We start from the raw sequence: 17630 nt of genomic DNA, 5'->3' as shown, positions 1-17630 counted from the left end.
CTAAAAGCCTGTACTCACTCCTAACTAAAATCACCAAGCCCCCCGATCCACTCCCTCGTGTCATGTGCTCTGCTAATTTTTGTAAAGCAATCCTGACATCCTTCTCCACAAAAACCACTGACATTCACCAATCACTGACTCACCACGGAGCTGCAGTTTCTGGGACTGACCCTGTTCCCTTTCATGATCCTCTCATCAGCACCCTCTCCTCATTTACCCTTCCTTCAAACACTGCACACATCTCTGACATCATCACCACATCCAAACCCACTACCTGTCATCTTGATCCTCTTCCCACTGCCCTCATCAAAACCTGTCTTCCCTCAATTGTCCCCCTCATCACTACTATCATTCACTCCTCACTCACATCCGGTATGGTTCCCCCATCTCTCAAAACTGCTTCCATCACACCCATTCTGAAGAAACCCAACCTGGATCCCACCAATTCCACCCACCTTTGCATCTCAACTCCATAACTACCTAATTACCAATGACATTTACGAACAGTTTCAATCCGGTTTCCGCCCCCTCCATAGCACTGAAACAGCCTTACTTGAAATTAAAAACGACCTCCTCATAGCATCCGACTCTGGTTTATTATCAATCCTTGTCCTCCTCGATCTCACTGCCACCTTCGACACCATTTCCCCCACAATCCTTCTCGACCCACTCTCCTCCCTTGGTATCGCCCACACACCCCTTTCCTGGTTCACTTCCTACCTGTCCGACCGCACACAATTTGTCAAATTCGGCCCCCGTAAATCCAATTCCCTCCCTGTCTCCGCTGGCGTGCCCCAGGGTTCTGTCCTGGGACCGCTCCTCTTTATCATTTACATACTCCCCCCTGGTTCCATCTTCCACAAACACAACATTCACTTCCACTGTTATCTCTTCAAAACCAACCGCCTCCCTCCCACCTTCCTCCCTCACCCTCTGCTTAGATGACATTAACTCCTGGTTCTCCTCTAACTTCCTCCTACTCAACAGCTCAAAATCAGAATTCCTCCTAGTTGGAACCACCACAATGCTCTCTCATGTCCATAAATTCTGTTGGAATTTAGTCCCCCCGGCCAAAGCTGCACGGAAACGGCGGCAGCCGAACGGAAATGGTGCTCCGCTGTTTACCGCCCCCGCGAGCCAAACAGGGAGGAAGCAAAACTCAGCGCGTTCCTGTGTTAACCCTCTGTACTGACTCCATGTTCCAAAAGTTTGAAGACTCACCGAAAGCAGGTTGACAATTTATTCGTAGACAATGGTCAAAAAACAAGGCAAAAACAGAGATGACAGAGGGACAATTCTGGATACAAAACAAGGCTACATAGAAAATGTTTCCGAGCAGCAAATCTGTGTTATCTCAGTGTCCAGCATTTTTTAAGTCCGTGGTGTAGGAGGCCGGGCCGAAGCTGTGTCCGGGCGTTGCTTTTGGGACCTTCCCTCTGTGGCTGGATTTGGGCGGTTTAGGTTAGTGCGCGGATGGGACGTGGTTGCCACAGCGACCTACGCTGGTCTTGACGTCCCAAGCGCCTGTTATCAACTTTGTTATGCGGGCTGGCGCTAATTGTTTCAGGACAAAGCACGCTGGTCTTTGTCCTTGTTCGTTGTCGGGAGAACTGATTGCCAGAGTTGGTGCATCAACCTTGCTCGTGACGCACACGTTGGGCTTCTGTGATAAGATGGCTTTGTGTATCTATTCTGCTTCTTTAAACTATGGTGTGCTATTTATTTTATATTAGGTGTGTTAGAGTAGTGCAGTCCTACAGTAAGTATGAGAAATGATACTATGATTAATCCCTGATTAATTATATTACGTGTGTTCGAGTAATGCAAACAGTTAGACGGTGCCTACGAGAAACGGTACCATTTTTTAATTTCCCCCTCATGAGCTCCGATAAGGTGATTCACTTTACTGTGTCAAGGGCATGGAGTGAAGTCTGCCTAAACTATAGTTAGACGAATGTGTTAGACTAATGCAAACAATTATATGGTGTGTGCGAGAACGGTAACTATTCCCTTCAGTTCTCTATTACCATCAACAATGTACCGATCTCTCCTAATACTCAGGTTAAGAGTCTGGGCGTCATCCTCGACAGCACGCTCTCCTTCCGGTCACATATTAACAGCATCACCAGATCAGCCTATTTCCACCTTCGCAACATTTCTCGTCTCCTCCCTTCTCTCAACCGCCATACCGCTTCCACCCTGGTCTGTAGTCTAATAACCTCCCGGCTCGATTACTGCAACTCACTACTCTTTGGTCTCCCTAACAAGTCCCTCAAAAAAAATGCAGCTCCTCCAAAACTCAGCAGCACGCCTCATCTCTGGGACTCCCGCCACACACCACATCACCCCCATCCTCCGTCAACTTCACTGGCTTCCCATTAAACAAACAATCAATTATAAGATCCTCATCATCACCTTCAAAACACTCCATTGCTTGGCCCCTCCTTACCTTTGCAGTCTACTGTGTATAAACAATCCACCCCGTCCTCTTCGCTCTTCCACTATCCACCCCCTTTCCGTCCCCCGTGTCCGCCTCTCCACCTTTGGTTCCAGAGCTTTTAGTCAGTGTGTCCCCCCAGCTCTGGAACTCCCTACCCCCTGATCTTCGCAGTATATCTATCCTTTAACTTTTCAAATCCAGACTCAAAACTCACCTGTTCACTCTTTCTTACCCACCATGACCCCTAGCTCTGTTATAGCTTTACTTCTCTTTATTGTGCTCTTAATCTTTTATCTTTTTACTAGAAATAATCGATCGGGTCCGCTCACGTCATTTACAAAGTATCGGAATCGGCAAAAAAATATCGGCCATTCCTTTTTTTAATATATATATATTTTTTAATTAAATCATTTTCTAATTGTATTTAACGTTACAGACATAATATGTTACACTCATCCAGAGTCTTTAGTTTAGGCTTAAGGTAGGGTTATCAAATTTATCCCGATAACGGCGGTAATTACCTTTTTAAAACATGTATCACGTTAAAATATTTAACGCAATTAATGCAGGCGCTGCACGACCCACTCACGCATTGTTGCGCTCAATCTGTAATGGCGCCGTTTTACCTATATAGAGAGATAAAAGGCAGCGTAAAATGAGTAGAGAGGATTTTGCAGGCCCTTGCAACCTTAATTAATTGGCTAAAGCCTTACAATCCCTCTCCCTACGATTAGAAATATCATGGGAAGCAATGTGGGGAAGTAAGGTAGCATTTGATCTTTTTCTTTACACATTATGTTATTTCCCAACGCAGAGAAGATATATCAATTGGTAGCACTACGCACAGTCATGGTTCCACTTCCCATCATGCATTTGGGCATGGCTACAGTATCATTTACTGAAAGCTCAACAAATACACTAAATGGCAATATTTGGTCACAATATACAAAGTCACAAGTCTTTCTCTCCGTGGATCCCTCTCACAGAAAGACTGTTAATAATGTAAATGCCATCTTGAGGATTTATTGTCATAATAAACAAATACAGTACTTATGTACTGTATGTTGAATGTATATATTCGTCCGAGTTTTATTCATTTTTTTCTTAATGCATTGCCAAAATGTATATGATCGGGAAAAATTATCGGGAATGATTGGAATTGAATTGGGAGCAAAAAAAAAGCAATCGGATCGGGAAATATCGGGATCGGCAGATACTCAAACTAAACCGATCGGGATCGGATCGGGAGCAAAAAAACATGATCGGAACGACCCTACTTTTTACACTTGTTTTTTGTTTTAATTATAATTGTTTTGATCGTACTGTGATTCCATCTCTCTTGTTAAGCGTCTTTGTGTGGCTTGAAAAGCGCTCTAGTAATAAAATGGATTATTATTAGGGCTGTCGAACGATTAAAATTTTTAATCGAGTTAATCACAGCTTAAAAATTAATTAATCGTAATTAATCGCAAATTTAAACCATCAAAAAATATGCCATATTTTTCAGAAAATTATTGTCGGAATGGAAAGATAAGACACAAGACGGATATATACATTCAACATACTGTACATAAGTACTGTATTTGTTTCTTATAACAATGAATCAACAAGATGGCATTAACATTAACATTCTGTTAAAGCGATCCATGGATAGAAAGACTTGTAGTTCTTAAAGGATAAATGTTAGTACAAGTTATAGAAATTTTATATTCAAATGCCCTCTTAATGTTTTCGTTTTAATAACATTTGTAAACATTTTCAATGAAAAAATAAACTAGTAGCTCGCCATTGTTGATGTCAATAATTACACAATGCTCATTGTGCTTAAACCCATAAATTCAGTCGCATCAAAGCGTCAGCAGAGGGAGACAAAAAACACAAGTAACAAGTGGACATGTCACTGTGCTGTCATTTTAATCTGTTTGAGCGGGGCATGTGCGTTAATTGCGTCAAATATTTTAACGTGATTAATTTAAAAAATTAATTACCGTCCATTAACCCGATAATTTTGACAGCCGTAAGTATTATTATTATTATTATTATTGTTATTATTATTATTATAAATTCAATACAAGTGTCGGTACGTGCCTACCCTGCTTGAGAGAAGACTAGTTTAGATGTTTTGAAGTTTCGAACAGTGATGTTTCCCTTCTTACATCAGAAAAGAGAAGGCTTCTGTCAGCTTCTACAACAAATGAAGAACAAACACTCAGGAAAGCCCGAACCGGATATGATCACAGTGTTTGTCGGCACGTGGAACATGGGTAAGACTCTTGAAATCAGATCCTTGTAGTCAAACCTGAGAAACCGTGGTAAAAACAAGCATCTTAGCTGTTAAACTAAATACGATAATGCGCTACTTTACAGTGCTTTTCACCCCACAAACCTACAGGAAACGCGAGTCCACCCAACAACCTCAACTCCTGGTTTCAGTGTAAAGGCCAAGGGAAGACCCAGGATGACACGGCCGACCAGATTCCACACGATATTTACGTCATCGGGACGCAGGAGGATCCACTGGGTGAGAGGGAGTGGGCCGATAGAGTTAAAGAGATCTTGAGGAATATCACCAATATCAGCTTCAAACAGGTGAGTACCTCAGGAATCGACGGTGGACGCATTGTCGATCATAAACACACTTCTGACTTCACAGGTAGCAATCCAAACACTGTGGAACATTCGAATCCTGATTCTGGCAAAGCCAGAGCATGAAAACAGGATCTCGCATGTTTTCTCTGACAGTGTCAAGACTGGGATTGCCAATACTTTGGGTATAAACACCTCAATATTAAGGGTGTAACGGTACATGTATTTGTATTGAACGGTTTCGGTATGTGGTGCTCGGTTCGTAACGGAGGTGTACCGAACGAGTTTCTGGCGTAATGTAACCCTTACTTTTCGAGGCTGTGAGTCGATCGGGTTACAGTTTCTTTGTGTAGATTACACTCACCGGCCACTTTATTAGGTACACCTGTCCAACTGCTCGTTAACACTTAATTTCTAATCAGCCAATCACATAGCAGCAACTCATCAAGCATTTAGGCATGTAGACATGGTTTAAGACAATCTCCTGCAGTTCAAACCGAGCATCAGTATGGGGAAGAAAGGTGATTTGAGTGACTTTGAACGTGGCATTGTTGTTGGTGCCAGAAGGGCTGGTCTGAGTATTTCAGAAACTGCTGATCTAATGGGATTTTCACGCACAACCATCTCTACAGTTTACATAGAATGGTCCGAAAAAGAAAAAATATCCAGTGAGCGGCAGTTCTGTGGGCGGAAATGCCTTGTTGATGCCAGAAGTCCGACGAGAATGGCCAGACTGGTTTGAGCTGATAGAAAGGCAACAGTGACTCAAATAACCACCAGTTACAACCAAGGTAGGCAGAAGAGCATCTCTGAACGCACAGTACGTCGAACTTTGAGGCAGATGGGCTACAGCAGCAGAAAACCATGCCGGGTGCCACTCCTTTCAGCTAAGAACAGGAAACTGAGGCTACAATTTGCACAAGCTCATCGAAATTGGACAATAGAAGACTGGAAAAACGTTGCCTGGTCTGATGAGTCTCGATTTCTGCTGCGACATTCGGATGGTTGGGTCAGAATTTGGCGTCAACCAAATGAAAGCATGGATCCATCCTGCCTTGTATTCAGGCTGGTGGTGGTGGTGTAATGGTGTGGGGAATATTTTCTTGGCACTCTTTGGGCCCCTTGGTACCAATTGAGCATCGGTGGAACGCCACGGCCTACCTGAGTATTTTGCTGACCATCCCTTTATGACCACAATGTACCCAACTTCTGATGGCTACTTTCAGCAGGATAATGCGCCATGTCATAAAGCTGGAATCATCTCAGACTGGTTTCTTGAACGTGACAATGAGTTCACTGTACTCAAATGGCCTCCACAGTCACCAGATCACAATCCAATAGAGCATCTTTGGGATGTGGTGGAACGGGAGATTCGCATCATGGATGTGCAGCCGACAAATCTGCGCCAACTGTGTGATGCCATCATGTCAATATGGACCAAATTCTCTGAGGAATGCTTCCAGCACCTTGTTCAATCTATGCCACGAAGAATTGAGGCAGTTCTGAAGGCAAAAGGGGGTCCAACCCGTTACTAGCATGGTGTACCAAATAAAGTGGCCGGTGAGTGTATATGACTCCGTCTTCTCTACTATAATGAGGACGAAGACGGTAGGACAGTATAACCCAGAAACGTCAACGGCACAACAACGTTGCTGCCGCGAGAACGCAGTGAAACGCGGGCGTTAAAGTCAGTCAGCCAATGCACACCAGTCGCAGTGCAGCCGCGTGTTAGTCGCGTCCCAGAAGCGGCTAAACACGATGCACGCGAAAAGAACGGCAGAGTTTATTATTTGACGTGAGACGCGACCCTCCTGCGTCAATACTACTACCGGTAGCTAGGATCGGGCAGACCGGAAGTCACTCGTGTAAAAATACGGTGGATCCGGTCGATTTTCAAACTAATATGCAATCTTAACCCACTTTTTGAGTCCATCAGATCTCGAGTGGTAGATTGGGGCACAGTTGACTTGTCTTTGTTGATTTACTGCCGTCTTCTCTGCTATGATAATAACCAACAGGGCCCTGTGTTCAATACAAAACCCTCCTACCACAACAAAACAAGTAGGAACTAATATTCACATCGGAACTAAATTTATACAACAATATACAATATAAATGAATACTACATCACGTTTGTAAAATATAAACACATAATAACATAAATAATAGCCCATTTAAATAAAATAAATTGAAATGAGCTAAAACACCTGTAATTAAATAATAAGAATAATACACAGATCCTGGTTACACAATTAAATTTATTAATTTCTGTGTGGCGCTTTAACTTGAGAAAATCCACCAATAAAGCTTTTCAAAACCGTTCATAAGGAAAAAAAATGATTCATTGAGGCATTTCATTTGTAAAATACATGTTAAAATCTTTGTCATTGGGATTGCTTTTCTCTTTAGCACAGGACTTCTTTTTTCTTCTTTCTTTCAGAAAGAAAGCTGACCAATACGTGGGGTCTGAAAGGCAAATTGTTGTTGGATTATCTTTAAATACCCGCTACTTTGTGAGCAGAATTCTAGCTTTGTATAGGCTAATGTTCTTATTGTTGAAAACACAAAGGTGTGTAATAAACAACTAGCACATTTATATTTTGTATTTTGTTTTCTTACTGTACCGAAAATGAACCGAACCGTGACCTCAAAACCGAGGTACGTACCGAACCCATATTTTTGTGTACCGTTACACCCATACTCAATATTGTGTGGCATGAACTGTTATGCATTAATGTCTTCTTTCCATTTCCAAGGTAACAAGGGAGCGGTAGCAGTGTCCTTCATGTTCAACGGAACGTCCTTCGGTTTTGTCAACAGCCATCTGACATCAGGAAGCGAGAAGACGCTCAGGTTTTGCTTCTCATCACTTCATGTTCTGTCCATAAAGCAAGATTGAAATGTAAACTTTGCTGTCTTTGCAGGCGTAACCAAAATTACCTAAACATCTTGCGTTTCCTCAATTTGGGAGACAAGAAACTCAATCCATTTGACATCACCAATCAGTTCACACACCTCATCTGGCTCGGTGATCTCAACTATCGAGTGGACTTCCCAAATACGGTAAACTTCAGAAATGTCAAGCATAAGTTTAGGTGTTGTTGACGCTCTGCTCAGTTAGGTGTCTAAATCGGTTGTTAGTGTTCACATGAAGGCAAGGGCGTAGGTTTGCATAGGCACGGTAGGGACACAACACTACCAATTTTTCAGGATGCGCAAATTGTCCCCACATACTTTTAAGGAACCTTATTTCCATTATAAAATAAGTTAAGTTGTATTGGTCATTTACATTGTCTTCCAATTAGGGCTGTCAAACGATTAAAAATTTTAATCGAGTTAATTACAGCTTAAAAATTAATTAATCATAATTAATCGCAATTAAACGCAATTCAAACCATCTATATAATATGCCATATTTTTCTGTAAATTATTGTTGGAATGGAAAGATAAGACACAAGATGGATATATATATTCAACATGCGGTACATAAGGACTGTATTTGTTTATTATAACAATAAATCAACAAGATGGCATTAACATTATTAACATTCTGTTAAAGTGATCCATGGATAGAAAGACTTGTAGTTCTTAAAAGAAAAATGTTAATACAAGTTATAGAAATTTTATATTAAAACCCCTCTTAATGTTTTCGTTTTAATAAAATTTGTAAAATTTTCAATCAAAAAATAAACTAGTAGCCCGCCATTGTTGATGTCAATAATTACAAGATAAAATCAGTCGCACCCAAGCGCCAGCAGAGGAAAGCAAAACTCCGCAAAACACAATTAACAAGTGGGCCTTTCACTCTACAGCAGGGGTCCCCAACCTTTTTTGCACCACGGACCGGTGTTATTTGGGTCATTTTTTTTCCACAGACCGGTGTTCTGACAAATTTTGCAACCCATCAAAAATTGCAACGATGCGGTCCTGCGCATGCGCGTAACGTTAAACATAGCCGGAAAATGCGCAAATGCAGCGATTCCAAAGTAAACACTATAAACTTTCTTGAAAGAAAGGAATATTAACTTACGTTTGATCATGGAAGGACTTGTAGAAAAGCTCCTCAGATTCATCCTGCCATGTAAGCTTCACACAACAGCTGCACACCGCGCTCACCATGAACGACTTCGCCTTGTCGTTAAACATTATATAAAGAAGTCCGCTTCACAAAGATACGATGTTGGAAATTGTAGCAAGGTTTTCAACGCTCTTGTCGCGATGTCATGATATTCCAGAATGACTTTAATCCAGAACCTCGGTAGAGTTGTTGTCTCAAATGTACGTTTAATAAGGTCGCCGTCATTTGCGATCTCTCTGTTTATTCCCAAACGGGTCACGAATCCACTCCTTCGCAGTTCGTGGGTCTTCGAGGTTGTAGGCTCGTCAGGTGCCCTTTTCGCCGTAAAAATATTTCCAAAGACGTCTGTTTTCCTGTTATCTTCGCTCGTATGGGGGCTAATTATTTCCGGGAACAAATGTGCTGCGCCGCGGCCTAGTAATACGCTATTATCGAGGACACAAACAAACAAGATGTACTGCTAGCAGTCCAATCAATGGACTTGTATGACAACATTGTAATCTATCCCGTAGTATTATATCTAGAGTAGACAGAGATATTGGTGTGTTAAGCAGGGGCACAGGGTTAATTCGGTCAGAATGCGGTCGTTATTAAATTATTATTTCTTTGCGGCCCGGTCGCAAATGCGCCACGGACCGGTACCGGTCCGCGGCCCGGCAGATGGGGACCCCTGCTCTACAGTACTGTCATTTAAATCTGTCTGAGCTGGGCAAGTGCATTAATTGTGTCAAATATTTTAACGTGATTCAATTAAAAAATTAATTAACGCCCGTTAACGCGATAATTTTGACAGCCCTACTTCCAATGTGTTGAAGGGACAGAATTGACCCTATCATTATTAAGTAAATTATTTTCATAATGTTTAGACTTACAATTACCTTTTCTCTTGCTGAATGTGCCGGTCTTTTCGTCTTAAACACACTTTTGATTGGCTGATGACTTGACTCTGTCGACGTAATCACCCATATGGCGGCGCCGGAGCGCTGTAATGACAGGAGTAGCTAAATGGCAGATTGAAAGACTCATTTCTCGCCATCTATGCTTTGCCAAATTGTTGTATATACTAGAGCTGGGAATCTTTGGGCACCTAACGATTCGATTACGATTACGATTCAGAGGCTCCGATTTGATTTATTTATTTATTTTTTAATGTTTTGTAATGTTTTGTACATTAGTTCCAAAATTGTTCAAAAATACTCTCAGGCTAAACCAAACTACTATTTCAGTATCAAGTTAACATATGACAGTAAACAAATATACAAAAATAACAGTAAATAAAAAACTCCAGTCCCCATTCTGTATCAGCAGCTTTAAACTACATTCAATTAATTTAATGTTGTGAATCAACCGTTACACTTGTTAAAATTGCTCCCGTTATTCCATAATTTCCCTTTTGTCTACTTTCGACATGTGAAAGTTTTAAAACTATTTTAAAGATATATTCAAGTCAATGTTTTACTGATTTAGGAGTATTTTATATAAAAAGTTAATTAGGTTTGCTACAACAGCCTTGCAGGGAAGTGTACTGCTTTAAGATGGCGGCCGTTTACTAACGCCCGCATCTAGGTTTTTGTAGATGTGCTGCTAACGCTACCGAATCTATATTGCATATAGTCCTATCTAAATGATATCTACCGTAACATTATGTGGATGTACTTTGTTGCAGCTTTTCGGCAGCAGTCAGGTATGTTGTTGTGTTTTTTTTATCCCGTGGCATGAGTTGAGCTAGAGCCGTAAGTTGAGCATTGGCATTACCCGAGGGGCCGGGTAAGGAGAAGTATGTTGTTTAGCTACTCTCGCGCCGTTCCTCCATGTGTCTCGAAGACCGCTCAGCGCGCTGAGTGTGTTGTACTTCCACTTTACTTGGCATATTTCAATAATCGGAATTTGGATGTTTGTGAATCGTTCTCGAATCTTCCACGGCCGAATCGCGAATAATCTAAGAATCAGAAATTTTGCACACCTCTAGTATATACTGTAGTTGAATCGTCTCAAAATATAATTTCAATTCACAAAATACTGCTAATTGTGTTTTTTTTTTTTATGGTGTAACAGGCACTTTAAAAGACTGTAAAGCTGCACGAATGAATGAAAAGCAAACCGCATACAGTGAAAAGAAGCTAATTCTGAACAAAAGTTGATTGCATTGTAGCGCAGATTTAGTCAATGTAACACACAACTAGGGGTGTGACAAAATATCGAAATGGTGATATATCGTGGTACTTTGTATCCCAAAAGGTTATCCATATGCTCCTGTCAAGAATCGAGAAATTGTTTTAAAAAAGTGTCAATAAAAAAAAAAAAAAAAAAAAAAATTGCCATTGACCGTGCTCGACGCCCAATCCATTTAGACTGGGAACGTTCGTTAATTCAAAACCAGAGCATTCACAGTCATTCGGTCCGATTTTCGGGGCATTTACAGGTCACTTGCCTTTCATTTTAGGGCATCGACAGGTCATTTCCTATTGAGTTTGAGTCACTGCCTATTCACTTGGGTGATTCCCAGGTCACTTCCTGTTCTGTAACGCAAAATAAACAGCAAGTGACCCATGAAATACCCCAAAATCAACAGGAAGTAACTGAAAATCAACAGGTAAATGACCTTAAATGGCCCAAAATTACTCATTGCCTGGCATTGGCTGCCAATTACCATACACTTTCAAACCGTTTGAAGTGGGAGGGATGGCAGCGAATGAACGAATGTTCATTCGCTGCCACCCTCCCAGTTCAAATGGATTGGACGTCTACTAGTGATAAATTCATTCCAATTCACAGCAGAAGCTTGTTTTTCTGTTTATTAGTTTTTTGTAGAACATCCCAGAAGGATTTCCTGACCAATGTATCGAAAATTGTTGTATCGCTATATCATCAGATCATCGTTATCATGAGCTTTGTATCGCAAATCGTATTGTGAGGTACCAAGAGGTTCCCACTCATACACACAACAGTATACATTTGATCACATATTTTTTGACACTTTAGTGGAAGCTGAGCTTCACTTGCAATCGCCACTACCTTACACTTACTCACCGTACCAATCGAACCCAGGTGAAGAACCACTGATCTGAACAAATGACCCTGTGAAAGTTGATTTGATTGTTTTGGGTGCTATTTGTCACCTTGCCAGGACGCAGAGTATGTGGTATCCAAGATCAAGCAGCAGCAGTACCAGGAGCTCCTGAGCAGAGACCAGCTCAACAGTGAGATCAACGACGACAAGGTCTTCTTGCACTTCGGTATGCTAAAATTGGTCAAATTCATACTTTGATTTTTTAAAACCAGCGAGTCTTGTTCAATTATTTTTCTTTGGTGTTCTAGCTGAGGAGGAGATCACATTTGCCCCCACGTATCGCTTTGAGCGCTACACACGTGACAAGTATGCCTACACAAAGGCCAAAACCACAGGGGTATGCTTGTGTTTTGCCAGATGTTTTACCCCTACACTTCTTTATGCTTTGACGTGTCTAAGTACAGTGCCTTGCAAAAGTATTCGGCCCCCTTGAACCTTGCAACCTTTCGCCACATTTCAGGCTTCAAACATAAAGATATAACATTTTAATTTTTTGTCAAGAATCAACAACAAGTGGGACACAATCGTGAAGTGGAACAAAATTTATTGGATAATTTAAAGTTTTTTAACAAATAAAAAACTGAAAAGTGGGGCGTGCAATATTATTCGGCCCCCTTGCGTTAATACTTTGTAGCGCCACCTTTTGCTCCAATTACAGCTGCAAGTCGCTTGGGGTATGTTTCTATCAGTTTTGCACATCGAGAGACTGACATTCTTGCCCATTCTTCCTTGCAAAAAAGCTCGAGCTCAGTGAGGTTGGATGGAGAATGTTTGTGAACAGCAGTCTTCAGCGCTTTACACAGATTCTCGATTGGATTCAGGTCTGGACTTTGACTTGGCCATTCTAACACCTGGATACGTTTATTTTTGAACCATTCCATTGTAGATTTGGCTTTATGTTTTGGATCATTGTCCTGTTGGAAGATAAATCTCCGTCTCAGTCTCAGGTCTTGTGCAGATACCAACAGGTTTTCTTCCAGAATGTTCCTGTATTTGGCTGCATCCATCTTCCCGTCAATTTTAACCATCTTCCCTGTCCCTGCTGAAGAAAAGCAGGCCCAAACCATGATGCTGCCACCACCATGTTTGACAGTGGGGATGGTGTGTTCAGGGTGATGAGCTGTGTTGCTTTTACGCCAAACATATCGTTTTGCATTGTGGCCAAAAAGTTCAATTTTGGTTTCATCTGACCAGAGCACCTTCTTCCACATGTTTGGTGTGTCGCCCAGGTGGCTTGTGGCAAACTTTAAACGAGACTTTTTATGGATATCTTTGAGGAATGGCTTTCTTCTTGCCACTCTTCCAAAAGGCCAGAATTGTGCAGTGTACGACTGATTGTTGTCCTATGGACAGACTCTGCCACCTCAGCTGTAGATCTCTGCAGTTCATCCAGAGTGATCATGGGCCTCTTGGCTGCATCTCTGATCAGTTTTCTCCTTGTTTGAGAAGAAAGTTTGGAAGGACGGCCGGGTCTTGGTAGATTTGCAGTGGTCTGATGCTCCTTCCATTTCAATATGATGGCTTGCACAGTGCTCCTTGAGATGTTTAAAGCTTGGGAAATCTTTTTGTATCCAAATCCGGCTTTAAACTTCTCCACAACAGTATCTCGGACCTGCCTGGTGTGTTCCTTGGTTTTCATAATGCTCTCTGCACTTTAAACAGAACCCTGAGACTATCACAGAGCAGGTGCATTTATAGGGAGACTTGATTACACACAGGTGGATTCTATTTATCATCATCGGTCATTTAGGACAACATTGGATCATTCAGAGATCCTCACTGAACTTCTGGAGTGAGTTTGCTGCACTGAAAGTAAAGGGGCCGAATAATATTGCACGCCCCACTTTTCAGTTTTTTATTTGTTAAAGTTTAAATTATCCAATAAATGTTGTTCCACTTCACGATTGTGTCCCACTTGTTGTTGATTCTTGACAAAAAAATTAAATTTCATATCTTTAAGTTTGAAGCCTGAAATGTGGCGAAAGGTTGCAAGATTCAAGGGGGCCGAATACTTTTGCAAGGCACTGTATATACTGTATGTACAACCCCTAGCAAAAAGTTTGGAATCTTAACCATATAGAACAAACTCAGATAAAAAGCTTGAAAAAATAATGTATTTGTTCAAAAGTGCAACTCTTTAGCATTCAGAAACACTAAATGAAATGTACTTTTATAGAGCATGTGCAGGGAAAAATATATGGAATTACTCCATTCTGAGGGGAAAAAAATGGATTCATGAGAAACGAACAAAGAAATAACAATCAAAACACATCTCTAGTGTTTAGTAGCACCACCTCTGGCTTTTATGACAGCTTGCAGTCTCTGAGGCATGGACTTGATGAGTATTCTTCATCAATTTGGTGCCAACTCTCTTTGGCTAAGTTCATACTACAGGTCTTAATGCACGAATCCGATTTTTTCGTGTTTTTCCGACTCTAGTCAGGCATTAACTTGACGGTGTGAACGGGACAAGTCACATAGAAGTGGACCATTTCAAATCCGATCTGAGTCACTTTCGTATGTGGCTCAAATCCGATCGGGGTCACATTTTTTCCGAACGTGACTGCCGTTCTAAACTGTAAAGAGTCCCAAATCGGAATTCATGCAGCAATTACGTCAGCAAAGAGCAAGGGGCACGGAGGACGGCAGCCATGTAGGCATTAGCACCTAGCTTGAATCTGCTTTTAAGCACGAAGCGGGCTTGACCACAGTCATAAAAAAATAAAATGAGGAAAAGAATAAGCCGTACAATTTTCGATTTTCAATCTGTGCACCGAATGAGCAAAATTTCATTATTGCACACATGGCCGAGTCAGGGCAAACTGACGTACCCACGTCATTTCACGCACGCACGTCAAGGCTCCTGTGTGTGCATGTATGCATTCTATCAGTCCATATAAACTTTGAAGATAAGATTATTAATGTCTGTTATTTGTGTCCTCTTTTTGGAAATCAAAATATGACAACTCTGGAATGACATAAAGCTAGCATGTGTAATTTGTCTTGATGCTTCTGCGCATGCGGGTCTCTTTCCTGAGCGCATCTTGGACTGCGAATTAGTGCGCATGCGTGATACTTGAACGGTCTCAATGGACAAAGGCAGTCTGAACGGGCACGCCAAGAAAACACATGTGGCAAAAAAATTGGATTTGTGCATTAAGACCTGTCGTATGAACGTAGCCTTAGATTGCAGTTGCCAGATCATCCTTGCTATCTATTGAAGATTTAACCACAGCCAGCATCATCACCTTGTCAAGAGTCAAGAATCTAAATTGGACAAGGTGATGATGCTGGAACTTTGGTTTGGTGCCGTTCCAGTGTGATTGACAAAGACGACTGCTTGAAGATAAGATAAGAAAACCTTTATTGAGCCCACCATGGGGAAATTCTCGGTGTTACAGCAGCAAAGATAGCTCAGAGGACGGCGTGATGTGGCCGTTAATGTATAACATTAGCAGCAAACATTCGAAAACACACTAATAGTCTGTACATAGTACAGAGGGAAAAAAACAGGTGTCAGTGCAGCAGTGCAAATATAAAGTACGGAATTGGAAGCAATAAAAAATACAGTAGTGTGGAATGTTGGATATTGCACAGTATAAGCACGAGTGCAGAACGGCACAATTGCACCAATGACCGGCAGTTTGTAGAGACTATCTAATGTTCTTATTAAACAGCCTGATAGCGCTGATAGCTAAGAAAACATCAAAATTCCCTCAGTCCTTGATGATATGGGGCTGCATTTACATAAAAATTTTAGACAGCTTTCTTATCCCTTCAATTGAAAATATGTCTGTCATTTTCCAAGATGACAATGCATCACGCCACAGAGCTAAAACTGTTAAAGCATTCCTTGGAGAAAGACTCATCCAGTCTATGCCATGGCCTGCAAATAGCCCAGATCTAAACCTTATTGAAAACCTGTGGTGGAAATTGGGGAAAAAAAAAAAGGTCCACAGCAAGGCTCCGACCTACAAGGATGATCTGGCAACTGCAATCAAAGAGAGTTGGCACCAAATTGATGAAGAATGCTCATTAGGTCCATGCCTCAGAGACCGCAAGCTGTCATAAAAGCCAGAGGTGGTGCTACTAAATACAAGAGATATGTTTGGATTTTTATTTCTTTGTTTGCTTCTCATGATTCCATATTTTTTCCCTCAGAATGGAGTGATTCCATATATATTTCCCTGCACTTGCTCTATAAAAGTAACATTTACGGACCACCACAATGTTTTTTTTATTCATTTTAGTGTTTCTGAATGCTAAAGAGTTGCACTTTTGAACTAATTCATTGTTTTTTCCAGCTTTTTATCTGAGTTTGTTCTACATGATAAAATGTCTGAGTGAGTGCTTGTCAGAGACTGGTGATTCCATACTTTTTGCTAGGGTTTGTATTAGGGTTGTTCCGATCATGTTTTTTTGCTCCTGATCCGATCCCAATCGTTTTAGTTTGAGTATCTGCCGATCCCGATATTTCCCGATCCGATTGCTTTTTTTTTGGCTCCCGATTCAATTCCAATCATTCCCGATAATTTTTCCCGATCATATAGATTTTGGCAATGCATTAAGAAAAAAATGAATAAAACTCAGACGAATATATACATTCAACATACAGACCATTTACATAAGTACTGTATTTGTTTATTATGACGATAAATCCTCAAGATGGCATTTACATTACTAACATTCTTTCTGTGAGAGGCATCCACGGATAGAAAGACTTGTAATTCTTAAAGGATAAAATTGACTTTGTATATTGTGACTAAATATTGCCATCTAGCGTATTTGTTGCTCTTTCAGTAAATGATACTGTAGCCATTTAACTGTTCTGCCCAAATGCATGATGGGAAGTGCAACCATGACTGTACGTAGTGGCACCAATTGATATATCTTCTCTGCATTGGGAAATAGCATAGGGTGTTAAGAAAAAGATGAATTACTACCTTTCTTCACATTGCTTCCCACGATATTTCTAATCGTAGGGAGAGGGATTGTAAGGCTTTAGCCAATTAAAAAAAGGCTCCAAAGGCTGCCAAAATTCACTCTACTCATTTTACACTGCCTTTTATCCCTCTATATAGGTAAAACGGCGCCATTACAGAGTGAACGCGACAATGCGTGAGTGGGTCGTGCAGCGCTTGCATTAATTGCGTTAAATATTTTAACGTGATAAATTAAAAAAAAAAAAAAAATTACTGCCGTTAACAGGATAAATTTGATAACCCTACCTTAAGCCTAAACTAAAGACTCTGGATGAGTGTAACATATTATGTCTGTAACCAGGGGCGGACTGGGACTAAAAAGCAGCCCTGGAGTTTGACTCAGCCCAGCCCACAAGAATCGCTGTATACAGACCCTCTAGGGGGGTCCGGGGGCATGCCCCCCGGGAGAATTAAAAAAAATATTTTATTGTAAAATGCATCAATTTCGTTCACTTTGAGAGAAAAGTGAGGAAA

The 17630-nt window shown here is 41.1% G+C and overlaps 1 protein-coding gene across 3 annotated transcripts in view; it reads left to right on the top strand.

Annotated features, from left to right (window-relative positions):
* Positions 1 to 17630, top strand: part of inpp5d (inositol polyphosphate-5-phosphatase D) — a 39099-nt gene that overhangs the window by 11983 nt on the left and 9486 nt on the right. For all 3 annotated transcript variants that reach the window (XM_057840448.1, XM_057840447.1, XM_057840450.1), the window contains 7 exons: positions 4602 to 4704; positions 4833 to 5029; positions 5094 to 5211; positions 7783 to 7879; positions 7951 to 8089; positions 12232 to 12340; positions 12423 to 12511. In XM_057840448.1, the coding sequence (XP_057696431.1) occupies positions 4602 to 4704; positions 4833 to 5029; positions 5094 to 5211; positions 7783 to 7879; positions 7951 to 8089; positions 12232 to 12340; positions 12423 to 12511 (852 nt within the window). The remainder of the gene's footprint in view (positions 1 to 4601; positions 4705 to 4832; positions 5030 to 5093; positions 5212 to 7782; positions 7880 to 7950; positions 8090 to 12231; positions 12341 to 12422; positions 12512 to 17630) is intronic.

The sequence above is a fragment of the Corythoichthys intestinalis genome, chromosome 7, assembly GCF_030265065.1.
Source record: "Corythoichthys intestinalis isolate RoL2023-P3 chromosome 7, ASM3026506v1, whole genome shotgun sequence".
Classification (NCBI taxonomy): Eukaryota; Metazoa; Chordata; class Actinopteri; order Syngnathiformes; family Syngnathidae; genus Corythoichthys; species Corythoichthys intestinalis.
This window is presented reverse-complemented; position numbering and strand designations above follow the sequence as displayed.